The sequence below is a fragment of the Neovison vison genome, chromosome 14 (genome assembly GCF_020171115.1).
Source record: "Neovison vison isolate M4711 chromosome 14, ASM_NN_V1, whole genome shotgun sequence".
In the NCBI taxonomy this organism is placed as follows: Eukaryota; Metazoa; Chordata; class Mammalia; order Carnivora; family Mustelidae; genus Neogale; species Neogale vison.
This window is the reverse complement of record NC_058104.1, coordinates 25,386,417-25,404,907: the sequence shown is the minus strand read 5'-3', so window position 1 is coordinate 25,404,907 and position 18,491 is coordinate 25,386,417. Positions and strand designations below refer to the sequence as shown.

Genomic DNA, 18,491 nt, shown 5'->3' with positions numbered 1-18,491 from the left:
AATATTGACGATGGGACGTGGTGGGGCATGAAACATCGCAAAGGCGAGGCTCCAAACAGAATTGGTATCATCATGTTTGTTCTTCCCGTTCCCGCCCAAAGCAAACCCAGTGCAGAGAAGGTTAGTGCATGCAAAATCTGGATGGTGGGTACCTGACAGCTCACTCTTTCGGTCCCCTTGACATGGCCAGCACTGAGCAAACTTAACAGTGTGACTGCAGAAAACGGGTAGAAGAGCAAGGCTGGGACCTTCCCAGGTGGGAGCACTCACCGGTCCCCGCAGGTCAATGAGCTCCTGCCTCATCTGGGACACGAGGGCCTCCTTGGCCACCAGGGCCCTGTGCAGGCGCTCGTTGAACTCAATCAGCTCGCCGTGCATCTCCGCCACCTAGAACACACAAGCAAAACACGGTGAGGCTCAGAGGACAGACCCGCGCCCCACCCCCAGGCATGGGAGCCACCTTCTCCAGGGCTGCCAGTCATCAGCGAGGCCGCAGGAAGCTGTCCGGGCAGGAGACACAACACTGCTTACCTATGAACTGTGCAAACCTGGCTCTAGGCCGAACATATCTGTGACTGGGTTGATGTGAATACTATAGAACCAATGGTCTGAAGTTCATGGTCAGGAGAGGACCCTACCAGGCCATTTGGGGCCTTCGGTTTTTATCCTTCATGGACACTTCTCTAGCAAAGGCTCTCTTCCTCATCTGAGTTGTGCCTGCCAAGAATTACTCAGCTAATGGCATGCTTCTGTTCCTCAGGACCTCAGTTCTGCAAACTGGGAACACAGAGCCAGAGCCTCATGGCAATGGTGACAGTGATGGTGACAGAGCCTGCTGCAGCGGCATAATGAGCCCTCGGTCACCGCCTCATCTTTGCCAGAGACATCCCTTCTGAGTGCTCCCCATATCTTCAAGATGCTGCTCCTGAGGCAGGTGCTAGTATTCCTGCCTTACAGAAGGGCAACGACGTCACAGAGTAGCAGCAGCTAGCTCAAGGTCATACCGCCAATGAAGGGCTGACTCCGGGGACCTGGCTTTCCACCACCGGGCCAGATGTCACAATTCTACCCCTTACACCTTGCCCACGTGCAGCCCGCTCGGGCCTGCCGTAAGCCCTCGAATTTGGGCACATTTATTCAATACTTTTGGCTCATCCGAATGAAATAAGAAGAGGCTGGCATAAAGTAGTCTATCACTGATGTAAAAAATGGACCCCAAGTCTTTCCACCTATCAACTTACGGAAAGAACGATGATACCCTATATGGGCAAAACAGAGTAATTTCTCTGATTACATGAGTGATCCTATTGTGGCTTAAGATCGAATTCGACTACAATTTATTTAAACATTTTGGAGAGATGTGAGATGTCATCTTGCCATGCTCTTCAGGAACCTTGCAAGAATCTTGCTACTATCTTAAAGAGAATCCCTCAAGAATTTAGAGGTCAAGAGAGTCTCCCCAGCCCTGTCCCCCTGCTTTTCCCAAGAGACCACCTCTCCTTTATATTCTATTTAAGACAAACCTAGTATCAGACCCCTTATAATAAGTACTACATATGAAATATAAAATATAATGTCAGATTCAAGACAGGGTATAGGGACACGTTTTGTGGGAAAAGAAAGGATCATTAACCTAAGTCTTGGGGCTTCAGGAGGAGTAAGGGGGGGCTCCTTTTTTTTTATGTTATATACAAGGTAAAAGGCATAAAAGGAAATACACAAGATATTAACAATAGTCAAGAGACAGATTTTCTTGGCATTTTTTCTATTTTTCCTTACTTTTTAGTTTGCCAATAATGAACACTCTTCCATTTATCAGTGGGTAGAACCACTGGGGCCCTCTAAGGAGCAAAAATTCTTCACCTGAAACTAAAGGCAGCTGTGGTACTATCAGCACAAAATGCACGGGGCTCCCAATCACATCCTGAGGCTTCCTTCAGCTTGCTCTGTGAATCTCCACCCTGTTCATGGCAGCCCCCCAGCCCCCAGCTGCCCACCTCTTTCAAACCCATGTGAAATGCTAAGTGAGAACGGCACAGAAGATATTCCAAGTACCGTGCAATTAACAACGGCAGAATAAGTCACTGAGTTTTTAACCAGCTTTTGGTACAGACCTCAAATTAATATTTCCCAGTTGTGTTATTCCTTTTGTATTGGAAAAGCTTAAGACGATCTTCTTCGGGTCTTTCGCAAACAAGTACAATATTCCTAATAATGCCCATGTGGATCCTTCACACAGAAACCACCCAAATCCGCCATGAGCCTCCCCGGGGCAGAGAATCCTTTTACCACACGGCAAGCAGGAAACACACCGCTGCTAGTATTAGTGCTGAATGTCTGCTACTGGACCCCCATGAGACAGCTTTCAATAAATGCCACCGGCATTTCCAAAGCAAAGCTAACGGTTTGCTTTGTTTTTGTTTTTCTTTGTTTTGCAGCAGAAGCCAGAGTGTTAAAACGATTTTCCATAAATGCATAAAACATCGCAACATCCCAGCCTGCAATGGTATTTATCATGAGCTGTCAAAACCCTGGTTCTCTTTTGCAGCCAAAGAGTGACTTGACCACGTCCGACAAAGATTTCCTTTCGCTGGAAAACAGGGGGCTGGGCTGGGGATCCAATGGAAGGGAGGAGATAAATTGATGAAATAATTCCAAGTAACCATTAAAACTGCGATATTCATTGTTACTCAGCAAGGCTCTGAAACTGAGTTTCTAGATTAGATACCCCTACAGACAGCCATTGAGACCAACAGCTTTGATCTTACATAAACCATGCTGAGCTTACTGTTCCTTGAATAACTCCTCCCAAGTCTAGTGTAACCAGAAATGGATTCAAGACTCTGAGCCTCAGAAAAGGAAGTAGAGATCATAGAAACAAAGGCAGGCAGCACCACCACTGCCGGCTGGAGATTCTGCTAGGCTTTGGGGTCTCGCCTGACCAGTCTTTGTTGGCAGCAGCCACAGAGAGTCGCAGAGAATGGGACAGACAGACAGACACTACCTACCCTTCAGTCCATTCTCGGCCAAGCAGACGAAGTGATCTTTCCCAAAGCAACATCTGGTATCATCACCTGCTGTTTAAAACCTTCACTGCTTCCCACTGTCCTAAGGATAAGTAAAACCCAAACACCCTCGGGATCACCCAGCCTCTCTGACCCCATCACCTGCCCTCTGCCCCCGCATGTAAAGTCACTCAGTCACAGGTCTTCTATGTCCCACAAACGTGATGAGCTCTGGGAGATCACCCTGAGATGGGGGAGAGAAAGGCATATCCAGCAGAGGAAACTGCAGGTGCAAAGGCCCAGAGGTTGCCGGGGCTGGGGTAGGGGAGTAGCTGAGACAGGCAGTTAAGGGCTCAGATTCTGGTGCAAGACAGGCCTGCACTCGATCACTTACAGCATGCTCTGGCGCCAGTCTCTCAACCTTGGAGAGCCTAGAGCCATTCACGTACAAAACGGGGATTCAAAACCCTACCTGGGGCTTGGGGCCACTGTGCACCCGACATGAGCGGCCGCACCTAACTGGCTGGGCACTGTGTCTGGGTGTGACAAGTGCTCGGCGAAGGAGAGCTGGCTGTACAGGGTGGGCGGTCACGTCAAAGGGGAGTAGAGGACAAGGATGTCTATAGCAGCCAGATGGAAAGGGGCCACAAGTGCCTAAACTCCGCTGTGGAGACAGACTCATTGTCCCCCAGTGAGGAAATGTCACCAAGAGAGTTGCTAACCATGTGCCAGGCCTGGTTGGGGGTGGGGGAGCAGGGCAAGCAAATCATGGGGTTCAGCTCCTAGAGATCAAACTTAGAGCTTACTGAGAGAGGAGGACTGGAAAGAGGACAGGACATCACGGAAGGCCTCCCCCAGACAGAACACTCAGGAGTCCCTCACTTCTCCCCTCAGCCTTGGCACCTCCCCCCGGCCATGGCCCCCAGCCCCTCGCATGAAGTCCAGGGCCCTTGGGAGAGGCGGCCTCTCCAAGTGCACAGCTCATGACCCTGGTGCTTCTCAGTCACTTTCCGAGTTTGGAGAGAAGACAGTAGACCTCTGACCCTTCTAAGTCACAGGCTGTTTGGCAACATCGATCAAACTTTTAAAATCCCTCCCCTGTGACTTGGCAAATCTCTGTTGGGGAATTACCCAGCCCTCCACTTGCACCTGTGCCCAAAGCACTGGTTCAGCTCCAAATGGCTGGAACCCACCTAAATGCTCAGCCACACGGGATCACGAAAATTGATCGGACTCACCGCCCTCTCTCCCACCTCTGGCCCGTGGCAGACATCACTAGTCGCTTGCCGCACTCCTTCCTCAAAGATACGCTCAAGCAGCCACTCCCTGGTGATCAGAGACCTGGCCCATGGAGGACACAGACTTGGAATCCCTGGCATAAGCGATGAGGGAAAGCGTCATCGGGAAGGTGACATTTGAGTTGGGCTTTGGAAGACGAAAGCTTTGGAAGTTCAGAAGACTGAGCAATCCATTCCAGCTGGAGCATCAGAGAAGACGATTTCCAAAAATAATGTGGCTGTGAAAAAGGCTTTTAAGTCTGTGAAAATCCCAGGAATTATCATAATTACCTGCCAAATCACGAAAGAATTATAAATTAAAAAAAAAAGCCGCTAGCATTTCCTTTGATATCGGAATGTTCTATCTAATCACATTCAAGCAAATCATGCTTCTCCCTCCCTCAGCTACCTAATTAGACACTTCCCTGATTAACTAGACCAAGACAACCCCCAAATTCTAACGGCAAGTGAGGTCCTTCTGGTCACATACCCCAAACTACGTGAGAACATCCACGTCGAGGTCTTGGCATCATAAAGCTTTATAAAATGCAGAGGCTGCTCTTTGGTGCCACATACGTAAGCTGCAGGGAGGGGTGGAGAACCTCTTCCCGTGATGAGGACACGGCACCAGGTAAAGACTAAGGCCCTGTCAGTGCCCATCTTTCTTAATCCACTTCCGAGCACCAACTACGCTCCAGCCCTTTATTCCCGGGATTATATCCATCCACTCATAGGACCCTCGCTCGCATCCCTCCCGCAGGCTGGGCCTGTCTCCCTAAGGATGAGCCTTGAGGCTCCGAGGCGCTGGGTTGTGAGGCTGAGGTGTGGGAGTCAGGAAGTGGCAGGGTGGGATGGCCACAGTCTGTGCTCTCTGCACACCATCCTGGGCTATGGGAGACAAGCTGAGCCCTTCGGGGGTTAAGGAGACGAGTGTACCCCACAGAGCGAAGGCAAGTAGTGCAGTGTGGACCAGTGGCTCCCCAAACGAGCTCATCATTGGCCACTTGGAGGGCTTTCGAAAAATATAGATTTCCGGTCCTCACTCTCAAGAGCTGACTCAGTGGGGCAGGGAGTCCAAAGAAATGCTTTTAAAAGACCCACTGGCCCCGATTCACTTAGATCTGGGAGTCACCTGAACAGACCAAGGGGAAGCATTGCACATGCTAAGCTATGACATGTAGGTAGGCTAGTCCCCAAGTTATGGAAAAGTTATTTGGGTTTCGGCCCAAGTTTGCAAAACAGTGATGTCACAGAAGCTTCTCCACTTGTCAGCTGTCTGCTTCCAACTTCTCACTGAGATGAACAAAGCTACAAGCCAGAGACAAACTACCTCAAGCCACGGGCTGACAGCAGACAGCAGCTGTGCGGCGGGGTGCTTGGAACGGTGCGGCCCATCTGCAGCCAGGCTAAGGCTGGGGGGGGCGGTACCAAGATGCAGACAGTGGGCGGAGCTACCAATCTGGGACAAAGGACGAACAGGAGTTGACAGTAAATATCTATAAACATTTACCACAATTTCATACTGCTAGGAAATCCACGAATTCCATGGTTTTTCTAGATTTTTTTTTTAATTGTACATGTCAGTCTGCAATGACATGGAAATGTTTTTAAATGTTTTAAATGTTTTTAAAAACCCAGCTCTTCATCGCAGGTAGTTTGAAAGGCATCCATCTACAACACAGATGCTGTATTTGAAACAACGTCTTAGGGTAATTATCAGAAACAGTGACGAATGATGATGAAAAAAGAAAGCCAAAATAGGATCATTTTAAGACTTGATTTTTTAAAAAGCGAGAAAGCACTGATGCTATCAATATCTGTCCTTCCTTCGGATGGATGTACATTGTGTTCTTGTATAGTGTCAATCTGGACTTGAAAACTAAGACAATTAGGAAAAGTAAGTAAAATACTGAGTATCCACCACCAGCCCAGGACACACAGGTCTCAGAAGTCCTGGAAAAGTTCTCACGACCATCGCCCTCTCTGACCCTGGTAGGCTGACCCTGTCCTATGGTTCTTGACTCTGCCCATCTCCCAGGGGAGGAAGGTGAGGTTCGGGGGCTGAGGAAGTCTCAGGCCACAGAGTTCATGAATGACAGCTGAGATCTGATCCCGGTTCTCCTGGCTCCAAACCCCATACTCTTTCCATCACTCAACCCCTCAGGTGATGGATAAATCACCCAGCGAGGGAAATACTGGGACCGCTTGGGGAGAGAGGAAGCCTAGGCTCGGACAGGCAGAGAACAACGGTACTTACTCTGCCCCAGGGCTGCTCCCCGCTCTCCCCAGGAAGCCCTACTGAGGCTCCCCAGCAGGTGAATGCTCTTCCTTTGCCTCATATATCACAGCTGAGGGAACGGAGCCCCAGAAAGGCTAATAAGCACCTTCCCCCAGCCACACTGCAAGCAAGAGTCAAAGTTCCGAGGCCATGTTTCGGACTCTCTACCAGGCCTCTCCACCCACCACAACCAGGATGCTGAGCCGTTTTCTCAATGGCACAGGGCCTGCCAGGGCTGACCAACCTGGGCTTAAGGACTCAGAGCACTGCCCCAGGCGAGGAACACCAGCACACTCCCTCCCCCGCCCCTAGGACAATGCACGGTCACCCATACACTGGTGCACACAGTAACGTGCACACACGCCAGGAAAGCGACAGTCACACACACAGGTGCACACAGCCCCGAGGACAGGGCAACACTGCAGGTACACAGGTGTGCATGCATGTGAGCAGAGACACACCGACAAAAAGGTCCTGTCAGCCCCACAGGGTGCGGCTGCCACCAGCGGGCAGCAGAACACAGCCGTCTGGGCTCCAGCTGCTCCCATGGCCCTCGGAGCCTCCATAGGCCCAGCCCCAGGCTGTTTGTACAGACACCCACCTTCAGTCCCCAGAACAAGCAAAAACCTCTGCTAAGGCAGGCCCTACTGTGGCACTCAGGGTTCAAAGGAGAAAAGCCCGGAGAATATTCTGGCAGTACGCAGGCACCAGGAGGGGCCTTCTACAAAGTGGTTTTTGTTTCATGTGAAGACATTTTGGAAACCAGTTTCTAGGTGACAATTTCACTATGAAGACATCCCAAGAAACTGTCAGGTATTACTTCAGGACGGTCAAAATCAGAACAAGGTACAGAAAAACAAGGGGTCTGGAGGCCCAATCCAGGATCCGTCTACTCCATGCTGTGTGACGGTGAGTAGGTACTTTCACATCTCTGATTCATACTATCTTCTTTGTCAAATGAGGACACTGTCCCTCATCGTTCAGGTGCATCATCAGGAGCAAAGAAAGAGTTCGGGAGCTCCCCAGGGCCGCCCTGGTGAACAACCCTTCAATAACCACGACAAGCCCTTTCTAGGGTCAGGCGGCATTCCAGGACCTCTCCTCATTTGCACATACTACAATCTGGGAAGTACAGCTCTATGCCCATTTCACAGAAGACGAAACCAAGGTTCAGAAAGGGCAAGCAATTGTCCAAAGTCTATAAGGAGGGGGTGAGGGGGTCAGTAACCCCAAAGCTCATGACCCCGCGCCTCCTGTCTTCCGAACCTCTCCAGTTTCCTCTTTCCTTCCAGGCCAGCTTTTGCTGTGATCCTGCTGGGCAGAGGAAGGAGTTGCAGGGGTAGGGGGTGCGGGGTTGCTAAGCCCAGGAGCTGCTCAGGCTCCCCACAACCCTCCCCACCCCTGATGAGGCAGCAGCTCTGCAAACTCAGGGCTGGTCCCCCTTAACGTCACATCATAAAGCTGTCAAGTGACACGCTCAGCCAAAGCCTGAGACAGACCCATCCTCAAGTGCCACGGAGATAGGGCTGTGTGGGCTCAGAGATAAGTAGAGGCTTGTAAGGCAACCCTGCTGATAAGTTCAACTTGAAAGAGCCTCCCTTAATCGCCTCTGTAGCGTGCCCCTGTGTTCCGAACCACCGAGCTTGAGAGAAGTAACACTTGCAAACATTTGGCTGGGATTACGATTTAATGGGGGGAAGAAACACCCAGAACAAACAACAGCTCAATTAATAATGGGATGCCTCTGAGAAACAGATGTTCTGGTAACTGTGACAGCCCCGGCACGGAGCTGCTGGCTCCCAGTCCCCAGTGCTGGTCCTCGGTTCTCCTGACACGTGACCTTTCGGAGAATACACGCGGCAAAGCCATGCAGAAAGGTCACGCCGAGCAGCAGCCGCGAACAGCCTAGATAACACCTTTCCTCTCCTGCCTTTGCAAATGGCCCTTAAAGAGCAAAGGCAGGATATACAGGAAGCGTGATTATCAAGGTGCACCCAACACCTTCCCAGCGGTTGAGACAAATGAGCAATGACAAGAGAGGAAAAAAAAAGAAAGAGGGAAACAAAACCCTGAGCTCCAGCCGTCTGTGAAAGACACGTTCACACGAGAGCAACACAGGTGTGAGGCAGCTGCGAGGCTGTCCAGCAGGTCCCGTCACCTGTCCCCCTCCTGCTGGAGCCTCTGCAGGGAGTCGCCGTGTCCATGTGTGTGCCTGGGGTCAGGAGCCCGCCACCCCCTTCCTAGCAGAGGCTACGGCCAAATCGCTCTTACCTCTCCGGGCCTCAGTTTCTCATCCATAAAACAAGGTTGCTAACAGTGTACATCTCACAGGGCTTCTATGAGATCGAAAGGAGCTCAGATGTAAGACGTGCTTAGCTTAGAGCACCGCGCGCACGAAGAACTCCACGCCGTCACAGGCGTTGTGTGCTATGAACCAGGCGCCAACAGAAGCATCCGTGCCCCCAGCCCTGGACCATGTACAGAGCTGACCTCTCTCAGGTCCGCTCCCTCTCCTCCAACCGGCGAGCCGAGCGTCGGGTCAGAAGCATCCCCATCTCCCACCTGGACAGACCCGACAGCCCCCATTGCCTGTCTTGCTCTCCACCCCACTCCCAAGCTGATACTCCCACAGCTCCCCCTCAAAGCCCCAACCCAGATCACACGCTGTTCAGCCTGACACCTGTCAACGCGTTGACAAACACAGTGACAGTACATCTGCAAGTGACCTCAAGATAACACGGAGGAGGGGGCAAAGGAGAGCTAGTACACAGAAGGGCTGGTGCTGGAGAGGAGCTGGGGGGGCGGGGCCTGGAATGGGCCCAGGGAGAGATGGGACACCATTTTGGTCTACACTGAAATTTCTCCAGAACCCAAAATTTATAAAGAGCTTTCAGCGGCCTCCCGTTCATTTCCCTGACATAGGATTCAAGCAATGGAAGGTGGGGTGAGGTAGAAGGAGGGACAAGGTGGGAAGGGGAGGGGAGGAAACACTTCAAGGGAAAGACTGACACCGACCAAATGGGACTACGGGCTCCTCCTCCAACTCCCTCCCCACGCACACCTCCTAAAACCCCATCTACCCTTCAAAGCTTAACCCCAATCTCAGTCTACCACCCTCCCCAGCTCCTGTGATCCATTCATACATCGTCTCCATAAAGGATGAATCAGCAGTAGCTACAGCAGCTGCTGTTTTTTGAACACTTAATACAGATCAAACATCTGCAGGGCCACAGATAGAGGATCTTTTGCTCAAATGATTATTTGTGCAAAAGGTGTGCAGTCTGGGTAGTTACAGCCTCACAGGGCCTAAGCTCAGTGAGTGGGGCATGGGTTGGATACAGCTCTTACTGGACAGTGAGCCTTATGCAGTGAACAACCTGCACAACTGTACATAGTGGCCTTACACATTCTACCAGGTGCTACCGTTGTTCCCATTTCACAGGGGAGGAAAATGAGAGCCGAAGAATCTAGAATTCTTGCCCACAATCACCGAGAGGTTATTGCGATAGCTAACACACAGATCCACATTCTTGTCGTTGCACAGAGCTCCCGCAGAAGGTGGTGTGGCCATGCCATGGCCAGCCTTCGTGCACCCAGCAGACAAGGCTGTCTCCCACACAGTTCACAGTCCTGGAACCAAGCACAGGATCTCACCCATCTCCACACATCTTACTTGCTACCACTGCCAAAGTCAGCAACAAAACCTGATACTTCCGGGCTTTTCTTTGCCGGATCAGTTACAGGAGGGTCAATGGTAGAGGGGAGGACAAAGTCTCCCTTCTGTTAACATAGGAGATAATGCAGTTTACCTGGCGTCACACAATGGCTGTAATTATAACCCATTACAAGTACAAAACACTGTGTTTGGCTGAGCTTGTGAAAATGGGTCAAGAATTACTTTAGAAAGCTTTGCTGGCCTCTCCTTTCAAAAGCATCACTAGTATAGGCTGGCTCACGGAGACTATTGATTCCGGAGGATCGCAGAGTGGGAAGGCAGTGGGACGGTGGCCTCACCCACCTCCCAGCACAGAAAGCTTCTCCAGCCCTGCAGGGAGGGCAGGGAAGGCAGTGGAGGAGGAGGAGAAGGGGAAGCCCTCATTAGGAGGAGGGAACATCTACCGGGCACGTGCTCTGCGCCAACCCAGTTCTCAGCATTACCCACCATCACCGGCTCATGCGCGGGGAGCACGGGAAGCCCGGACACAGCGCAGTCCCTTCTTTGAAAACTCCTCTGCTGGAGCGGAGAACGCTCGGACTCATCCGTTCGACAAGTTTCTGCGGCGCATCTACCCTCCCCCAAGGCCTGTAACTCAGCACTGCGGACACAGCGGCCCACCAAAAGGATAAAACCCCCGTGCTGGGGGATTCTGCATGGCAGCTACCGTCCCCAAAACCGGTGAGCACCCGGACGCTTACAGGGGCTAAGTGCTCGTCAAGACCGACCAACAGAGAACTTGGGATCCGAGCTCAGAGCCCGTGCTCCTGACTACCACGGGGTACGTACACTCTCTCGCAGCTCCGGGGTCAGTGTTCTACAAAGATCCTCCTGAGGTCCGGTGTGTGTCCCTACATTTGCGTCTCTGGCCCTTCGTGGGTGTGTCAGGTGCTGTCCTGGGTGCTGGGCACCAGCAGGGACCCTCAGGGAGCTCCCTGTCTCCGGGACTCGGACTCCGACAGTCCCCACACAGTGTGGCCAGTGGTGCAGCGGGAACAAGGAGGGGAGGCCCCGACTCAGCCCGGGCCCAGCGGAGCATTCCAGAAGTTCCACCAAGCTGAAGCTTGTAGGGCGGGAGGAGGTTAGGGAGCAGAAGGCAGGAAAACCAGGTAAAACCCAGGCCCCACCGCCAAGCCCCTGCACCCTGCACTCTGTCTCCTCAGCTGCCGAGTGGCCATCTGTCACAGAGCACACAGGGCTGCTGGGACAACCTAGCAGGACAGGAACAGACTTCAGAGCACCCACGGTGGCACACGGAGGCGCTCACCAGGGGACAGCTGCTTCTTATTCCGCAGAACTGGTCGCCAGACCCAGGAAGTTGTAGAATACCCCATACCCAACACCCGCTCCCCATTCCAGAGGTTTCTTCAGAAATTATTTCGCCCTGGAGTGTTGCTTTTACATTTATTGTGCAGTGCTGGAAAGCACAGAATTTCATATAAAGATGTAAATTCTGAAATTATATGGCTCTTTGTCATATTCCAATGTCTTCTAGAAGGGAAGGGAGGCCAGCATGCATTCTTAATCATGTTCCATCAGAAGGAATACAGAGACCTCCTGAATATTTCAGACATGGCTCAATATATTATGCCCAAGTTTCAAAAGAAAGACAGTAAACGAAAAACATTACATTTTATGAGCATCAAAAAAATGTTTTCCTCCCCAGAGAGTCCCTTTCTTGTACTGCACAACACTTGCCTCAAACAAGAGGGGCCCCCTTTGGGTAACCATTGCCCTGCCGAGCAGTGAGCTGGGGACACAGACACCTGTATGGAAGGAAGGTCAGGCTCACGATGAAGAAGGCAGTGTGGAGTAGTGGTTTGGAGAATGAACTTGGAGCTGGACATCCAGGATGGGGAACCCCATCTGCCAGTGACTTGCCAGGTGACCTTGGACAAGTCACTCAGCTTCTCTGGGCCTCAACTTCTGCGTCATTAAAATGCTGACCAAAAAGCACTTATGTCCCAGGGCCACTAGGACCGGAGTTCCTACACAATGAGGGCTCAATCGACAGTGCCCCAACTAGGATTCTGACTCTTGTAGCTCCTGGTCACACATGAAAATGTGTGTACTGGTAACATTTCTTGAGGTCCTAGGGTCATCAGGATACAAAAACAGGGTAGAATGGTTTAGAAAACAAACCAAGAGAAAGCATGCAATTTAGAGGCAGACAGACTGGGTCTGATCCTGGGGCCACACTAGGCGAACAGAAGCAGCTATCATTTCTCCCCAGTGCCGAACATTTCTAAGTCCCACTGCTGAAGCTGAACTCTCGTTCCTGCAAGAGGCACGGTGCCGTGTCACCAGGACACTGTGGGCACGCACCAAGAACACAGTCCGGCCCGCGGCAGCACTGTGCAAACATCACTCTCCCCTCTTCCTCCCACAGAGGGCTACGGACGTAACTTTTTCTCTGGATCACTGAAGCCCCACGACAGATTTAGTGAGGATAAATGCAACAGTAGCACAGCGGTTCCCCACAATCAACCCCTACAGAGGGGTCATCAAATGCAACTTCCCTCTGCCTTCTAGGACTCAAGCAATCAGTCACCCAGTTGAGAGCATGCCCACGTCCCCCAAATCTGGTAGAAGTAAAAGGGAGTTCATGTGTTCAGCACACCTATGCAGCTGGGGGCGAGGAGAGGCTAAGGACTCCAATATCTCTCCCTCCTGGCAGAAAGCACGGGTCTGGACGTGGACTGAAGTCACAAGCCCACAGCTGCGCTAGCCCGGACATGGGAACGACACAGAGACAAAGGAGTCCTCGGGCCGAGACAGGAGCGCTCACCCTTCTCGTCCCTCGGGTCTCCTGTTCCCTGTGCTCAGCAGGGCACAGGGACCTGGCTGCTTTGGCCAGCAGGTGCCAGGCAGAAGTGACAGGTGTCACTCCTGAGTCTCAGCAAGGGGCTCTGCCCTGGGCTCCTGCAGCTGTCTCTGCCCCCACCACACTAAGCTCGAAGGCAACGTTCTCCCCTCGGTGCCTGCATTACAGGCCGGCCCAGGTTTCTGAGTGACTACTGGCCAGAGGCCACTCCCACCCTTGACCCTGGGCAGCTCATGCCGGACACACAGCATGGGAAACAACTTTCACTGTGTTACCCCACTGGGACTGGGGGTGCTGGTCAGTGCAGTAGAGCCAAGCCCATCCTGATAGACACCGTCCTTCAGCATAACAACCCTGTATCTCCTGGTCTTTCTCACCAAGGGCCTGGGAGTCTGCAGAATGGCACTGAGCCCAGAGAAGTTTGGGACAGGCGGTCTTACCAAATCCATGGGAAGGAGCGATCACATTCCCCATTCATCAAAGAGGAAACTAGACTCAGACAAGTTCAACCACGTGTTCAAGGCCATACAAATACCAAGTGGGGAGGCCACAGTTTGAACACACATCTACCCTCCCCAAGGTCTCTGCTGTGTCTGCTTCACGGGCCCAGCAAGAGTTTTCCATCGCTGTCTCACATACTGCCAGGGGGCCCTGAATGCAATGCAGGTCCTCCGTGGGCTGCACTGAGCACTGGAACCGCAGGCTGGACACGTCCCGTGCTCCACTGTCCAAGGCCCGTTACCAACATCCCTCCACTGCGATACTCACCTCCCTTCGAGAGACAGTCTCGTCTTCTAGGTAAGGAAACGGAGGCTTACGGAGACTACAGGCAGAGCTGTCACAGGGATGCGGACACAGATGGGGAGAGGGCACAGGTTCCTTTAACGGAGGGCAAGAAAGATATTCCCCACAAACAGCTATGGGATGGGAGATTCAGCAACACTCTTTACTGGAGGATCCCTGGCCCTCAAGGGTCCACACAGTCAGGGCCACCTAAAATCACACTCTGAGACACATTCCTTCCTCGAGGACGGAGAGCAGCTGTGGGGAGATAACCCCTTCTGGGCCCTCCCAGCTGTGCGGGGGCATCAAGCCTCTCATCTCTTGGGCACCGGGAACCTGGGATGACAGCAGCTGCCATGTCCCCCCGTCGTCACTCGTTATCAGGTGGATCCAAGATCACGTCCACCAAAACTCCAGATTCAAACCCAGATCTGTCCAGTTTCAAATGATGCTCTTCCCACTCTGCCTCCCACAGATGCTCCGTGTTTACAGAGCATCTACTATGTGCCAAGCACTGTCTCAGACACTGGGGACACAGCAGTGAAAAGACTACCCCAAAATCTGTTTCCCACAAGCCTGCCTCCCAGGGCCCACGGTTACAAGCGCTTACTGACCATGAGACAGTGTGTCTGTGCCCTGTCACGGGGAATGGGGCTGCAAACAAGAGATCCAGCTCCCAGCAGGATCCTGCAGGGTCCTGACTGCATATCAGAAGCAACGAGCAGGTCTCTCGGCTGCCGGGCTCTGTTCCTGTTAGTGATCCCAGAAAAGGAGAAGGACACGGAGGTGACACAGAAAAGCAGCAGCAGCAGCAGCAGCAGCAAACACTTTCTGGCTAAGGAATCAAGCTGATCATTACCTCTTAGATTAAAAAGTTCTTTCAAAAGCGATCATCCCCAATATTCCGCATTTAATGCTTGAAGACCTCTTTCCAGAGGCCCTCATGTTGAAATGGTCCCTGGTTTTCTCTACCCAGAATCCACTCCCTTCTTCTTCAGCTAATGGAACCCTGTGTTTTCTTGGAAAACTACCCTTCTTCCGCTGCGAGCTCAAGTAGCTTTGGGGGGCTGACCATACACCCCTGGTCCCAGTCAGCATTTGTAAGTATCACTCCCTTGCCCATGGTGATTGCTTCAGGGATAGTGGGAGGCTCAATTCTAAGAATCTTAGAGATAATGGGAAAAAAATCTCATCACCAGAATTGCTAGGCTCACAGGTTGTAAGCTGGACCTGCCAGAAACCATATGAGAGAAAGAGAGCGAGCGAGAGAGCCTGCGTGAGAGCAAACACCATAGAGAAGAAAACAAAGACAAGCAAGAGAAGAAGAGCACACCCACATTTGATCATTTGACCTGGACGCTGCCTGGCCCAAGGTCAGACGAACCCCTGGGTGGGCACCCAGGGTTTCCAAGAACCGCAAGAATTCACCTTCTGTTAAAACCCAGTTTGCACTGGGTTTTCTGCCTGCTAGAGTCCTGACTCCCAGAGTCACCAAGTAATGTCTAGTCTCTGCTTAAACGCCATTACAAGAAATTCACTACCATTCATCTCCAAACAGTGATGATGGCACGTTCCTCCTTTCTGCCTTCTGCCCCTGAGAATCAGGTTGGGGAAAAGTGCCATCCCTCCAACCACAGTATCTTCTTAGTTAAGGGGATTTGCTAGGCATCATGACAGCATCACGAATTCTCCCCTGGGAAATGCTGTATGGTCTTGGGCCACACACGTGGGCCTCCCATGTATAAGGTGAGGGTCTGGGGTACAAAGACTTAGAAACAGTCCATCTCCTAGACCCTGCCACTGGATAAATCGAGAGGTTTAGGACAATGTCCTTTATTCAGAAAGAAGCCATGGGGGTACAACATGGGCTGGGGGTTCAGGCAGTCCTCATACCGTGAGACCTACACAAATTACGTGGCCTCTCTGAACCTTGGTTTTTCCATCTGTCCAATGGGATGCCAATGATACTGATTATCCAGAGCTGTGAACAGAACGTGAGGCCCAGGGCATAGCATCTGATATATAATGACGGTGTAAAAACATAGAGTGTCGTTATTAGGAACATGTCACAACAGGCAGGCAGCCAATGCAGGATGGCTCCTCGGCTGGCCCCATTCTGGAAATGATGCAACAGCTTCAGGATTTCCAAGCCAGCTTCTGAAGAGGGCACCCCTCCTTCCCTGCAACCCCTGGCCTCACGTGAACCTCCAACCCGGTTAAGGACGCAGCCTGCACACCAACACTCTTCTTCTCAGAGGAAACAGAGCCTCGCCATCGGCACATAAAAAAGGCAATGTCTGGCCCGAACAACTCATCCACCTCCGACCCTCACCGTGACTCAGTGCCTGCAAATACCTCGGGCACATGTGCGTGGCGTTCTGACTATGCCAAGAAGAAAAACTCATCACGCGACGGACTGGAGGTTCTCCAAGGGCAGGAGCCTCACCGGCTCCAGGAGAAGCGCTGCGGGGAAAGGAGACTTTGGCTCTAGGATGCAGCCTGTCCCACTTGACACAGCCGAGGGCGGGCAGGGAAGCGTGACTCAGCAGTTACTCAGCATCCCCCACCCGCTCCGAAACTTCCACTCTGTGTCGGCTCCAGGGCTAACTCCGCGGGCTCACTTGGTGCTTTCATTCCCAGGACTGGATGGGACCGGATGGGGCCAGAGCCGGGATGGCGAGGGAAGGTGCTGAACACTGTAGCTGCCGGCTGGGGAAGGCCAGGTCCCAGGGGCCCTCCGGGAGCCAGGCCATCCCTCACCACCTCACAGAGAGGGGCTATCGACCCCTCCGCTCGACATCTGGTGCATGGGTGAAGACATGCTTGCAAGCCTTCTGCTCAGATGGGGAGATTTAAAACCTCTTTACGTGCCCTCAGCCAGTCCTGTCTTTTTAAACATCATGTGTACGTGGAGAACCAATAAATGTCTATCTCCTTCTGGGAACCCAGACGCACATATCCAACTCACTCATTTACTTCAAGGTAAACGGCCTGAAAACCAAACTTGATTTTCCTCCCCTTGTAGCTGTCCCCCTTACACCAGATGACAAGTCACTGCCTTCCATGTGCTTGGGCCAGAAACCCCGGAATCGTCCCAGACCTTCCTTCTCTCACAGCCCCGCATGCATCCCAAAGCAAAATCCAATGGCCCTCCTCCCACAGTGAGTCTAGAACCCGGGCACCCTCTCACCACTTCCCACCAGCACGCTGGTCCAATCCACCAAGCAGTCTCCCCCGGGCTCCTGCGAGAGTCCCCAGGACGGCTCACTGCCTTTTGCCCTGGCCACCATCCACCTGTGTTCAACAGAGCAGCCAGTGCAGCTGCCCTGTCCCTGCTCAAAATCGACTAGCGGCTCCCTTGTCACTCAGAGTCACAGCCTACGACCAGGAAGTCCACCGTGACCAACCCCTTCTATCTCTGCCCTTGCCCCCTACCATGGCCCTCAACACCGTCACCAGCCTTACACTTGCCTCTTTTCTGTTCTTTAAACACAAGGGCCTTTGCACTTGCTGTGCCCTTTGCACAGGACTCTCCTCCCCCAGATGACGGACCACACCTGGCTCACCCTCTCCCCCACCCACAGGTCTTTATTCCTGGCTAGTGTCAGTATGAACTTGCATGTCCACACTGTACAAACTATTTCTCCCTACCCCCAAGGCTCCCCAACCTTGTTGTGACTTCAGCATAACCTTTCCTACCAGCTGACTACTTTTCTTCACACTCACTTCATGCCCACAAGAAGCAAGCAACAGGAGGGCAGCAATTTCGGTCTCATGTCCACTGTCATAACCCCAGTGACCCAGACGGGCTCAGACACAGTAAGTGCTCAGTAAGTGTATGGAGCACATGGGGAGAGAGGAAGAGAAATCACCTCCAAGCATTTTTTTAAATGTTATATTAAATGTTCATGCGTTAGAAAAGCAAACATTAGAACCCCAGATTTACTTCCACAGTGAGCGATCTGCACCCAGAACCTCTGGCTGTGATACAAGTTAGTGTGCAGAGTCAATGTGTCCCCTGGTCAAGATTCATAGATTCAAGGCCCCTGGGTGGCTCAGTGGGTTAAGCCGCTGCCTTCGGCTCAGGTCATGATCGCAGGGTCCTGGGATAGAGCCCCGCATCGGGCTCTCTGCTCAGCCGGGAGCCTGCTTCCTTCTCTCTCTCTCTCTGCCTGCCTCTCTGCCTGCTTGTGATCTCTCTCTGTCAAATAAACAAATAAAATCTTAAAAAAAAAAAAAAAAAGATTTATAGATTCAAGTCTACCCACGACATGATGCGTTGATGAGACCGGGCCTTCGGGAGGTGGTCACCTCACCAGGGTGGAGCCCCTATGAACGGGATTCGTGCCTATCTTGGTCTCCTCAGGCTGCTCTAACAAAATTTAGGTCAACTATCAAAAATAAATGTTTTTCTCAACTGTTCCAGAGACTGGAAGTCCCAGAGCAGGGTGACAGCATGGTCAGGCTCTGGTGACAGCCCTACACAAGGTTACAGTTCTGTGCTCACATTGAGGAAGGCACCGGGGCTTCCTTTACTGAGACGCTAACCCCACTCCTGAGGACTCTGTCCTGATGACCCCACCACCCTCCATAAGCCCCACTTCTAATA

General features: G+C 52.2%; 1 protein-coding gene across 3 annotated transcripts in view; it reads right to left on the bottom strand.

Moving 5' to 3' along the window:
- The window catches only part of SNX29 (sorting nexin 29), a 480,282-nt gene that overhangs the window by 160,797 nt on the left and 300,994 nt on the right, over window positions 1-18,491 (bottom strand). For all 3 annotated transcript variants that reach the window (XM_044233549.1, XM_044233551.1, XM_044233552.1), the window contains one exon: window positions 271-387. In XM_044233549.1, coding sequence (XP_044089484.1) covers window positions 271-387 — 117 coding nt within the window. The remainder of the gene's footprint in view (window positions 1-270; window positions 388-18,491) is intronic.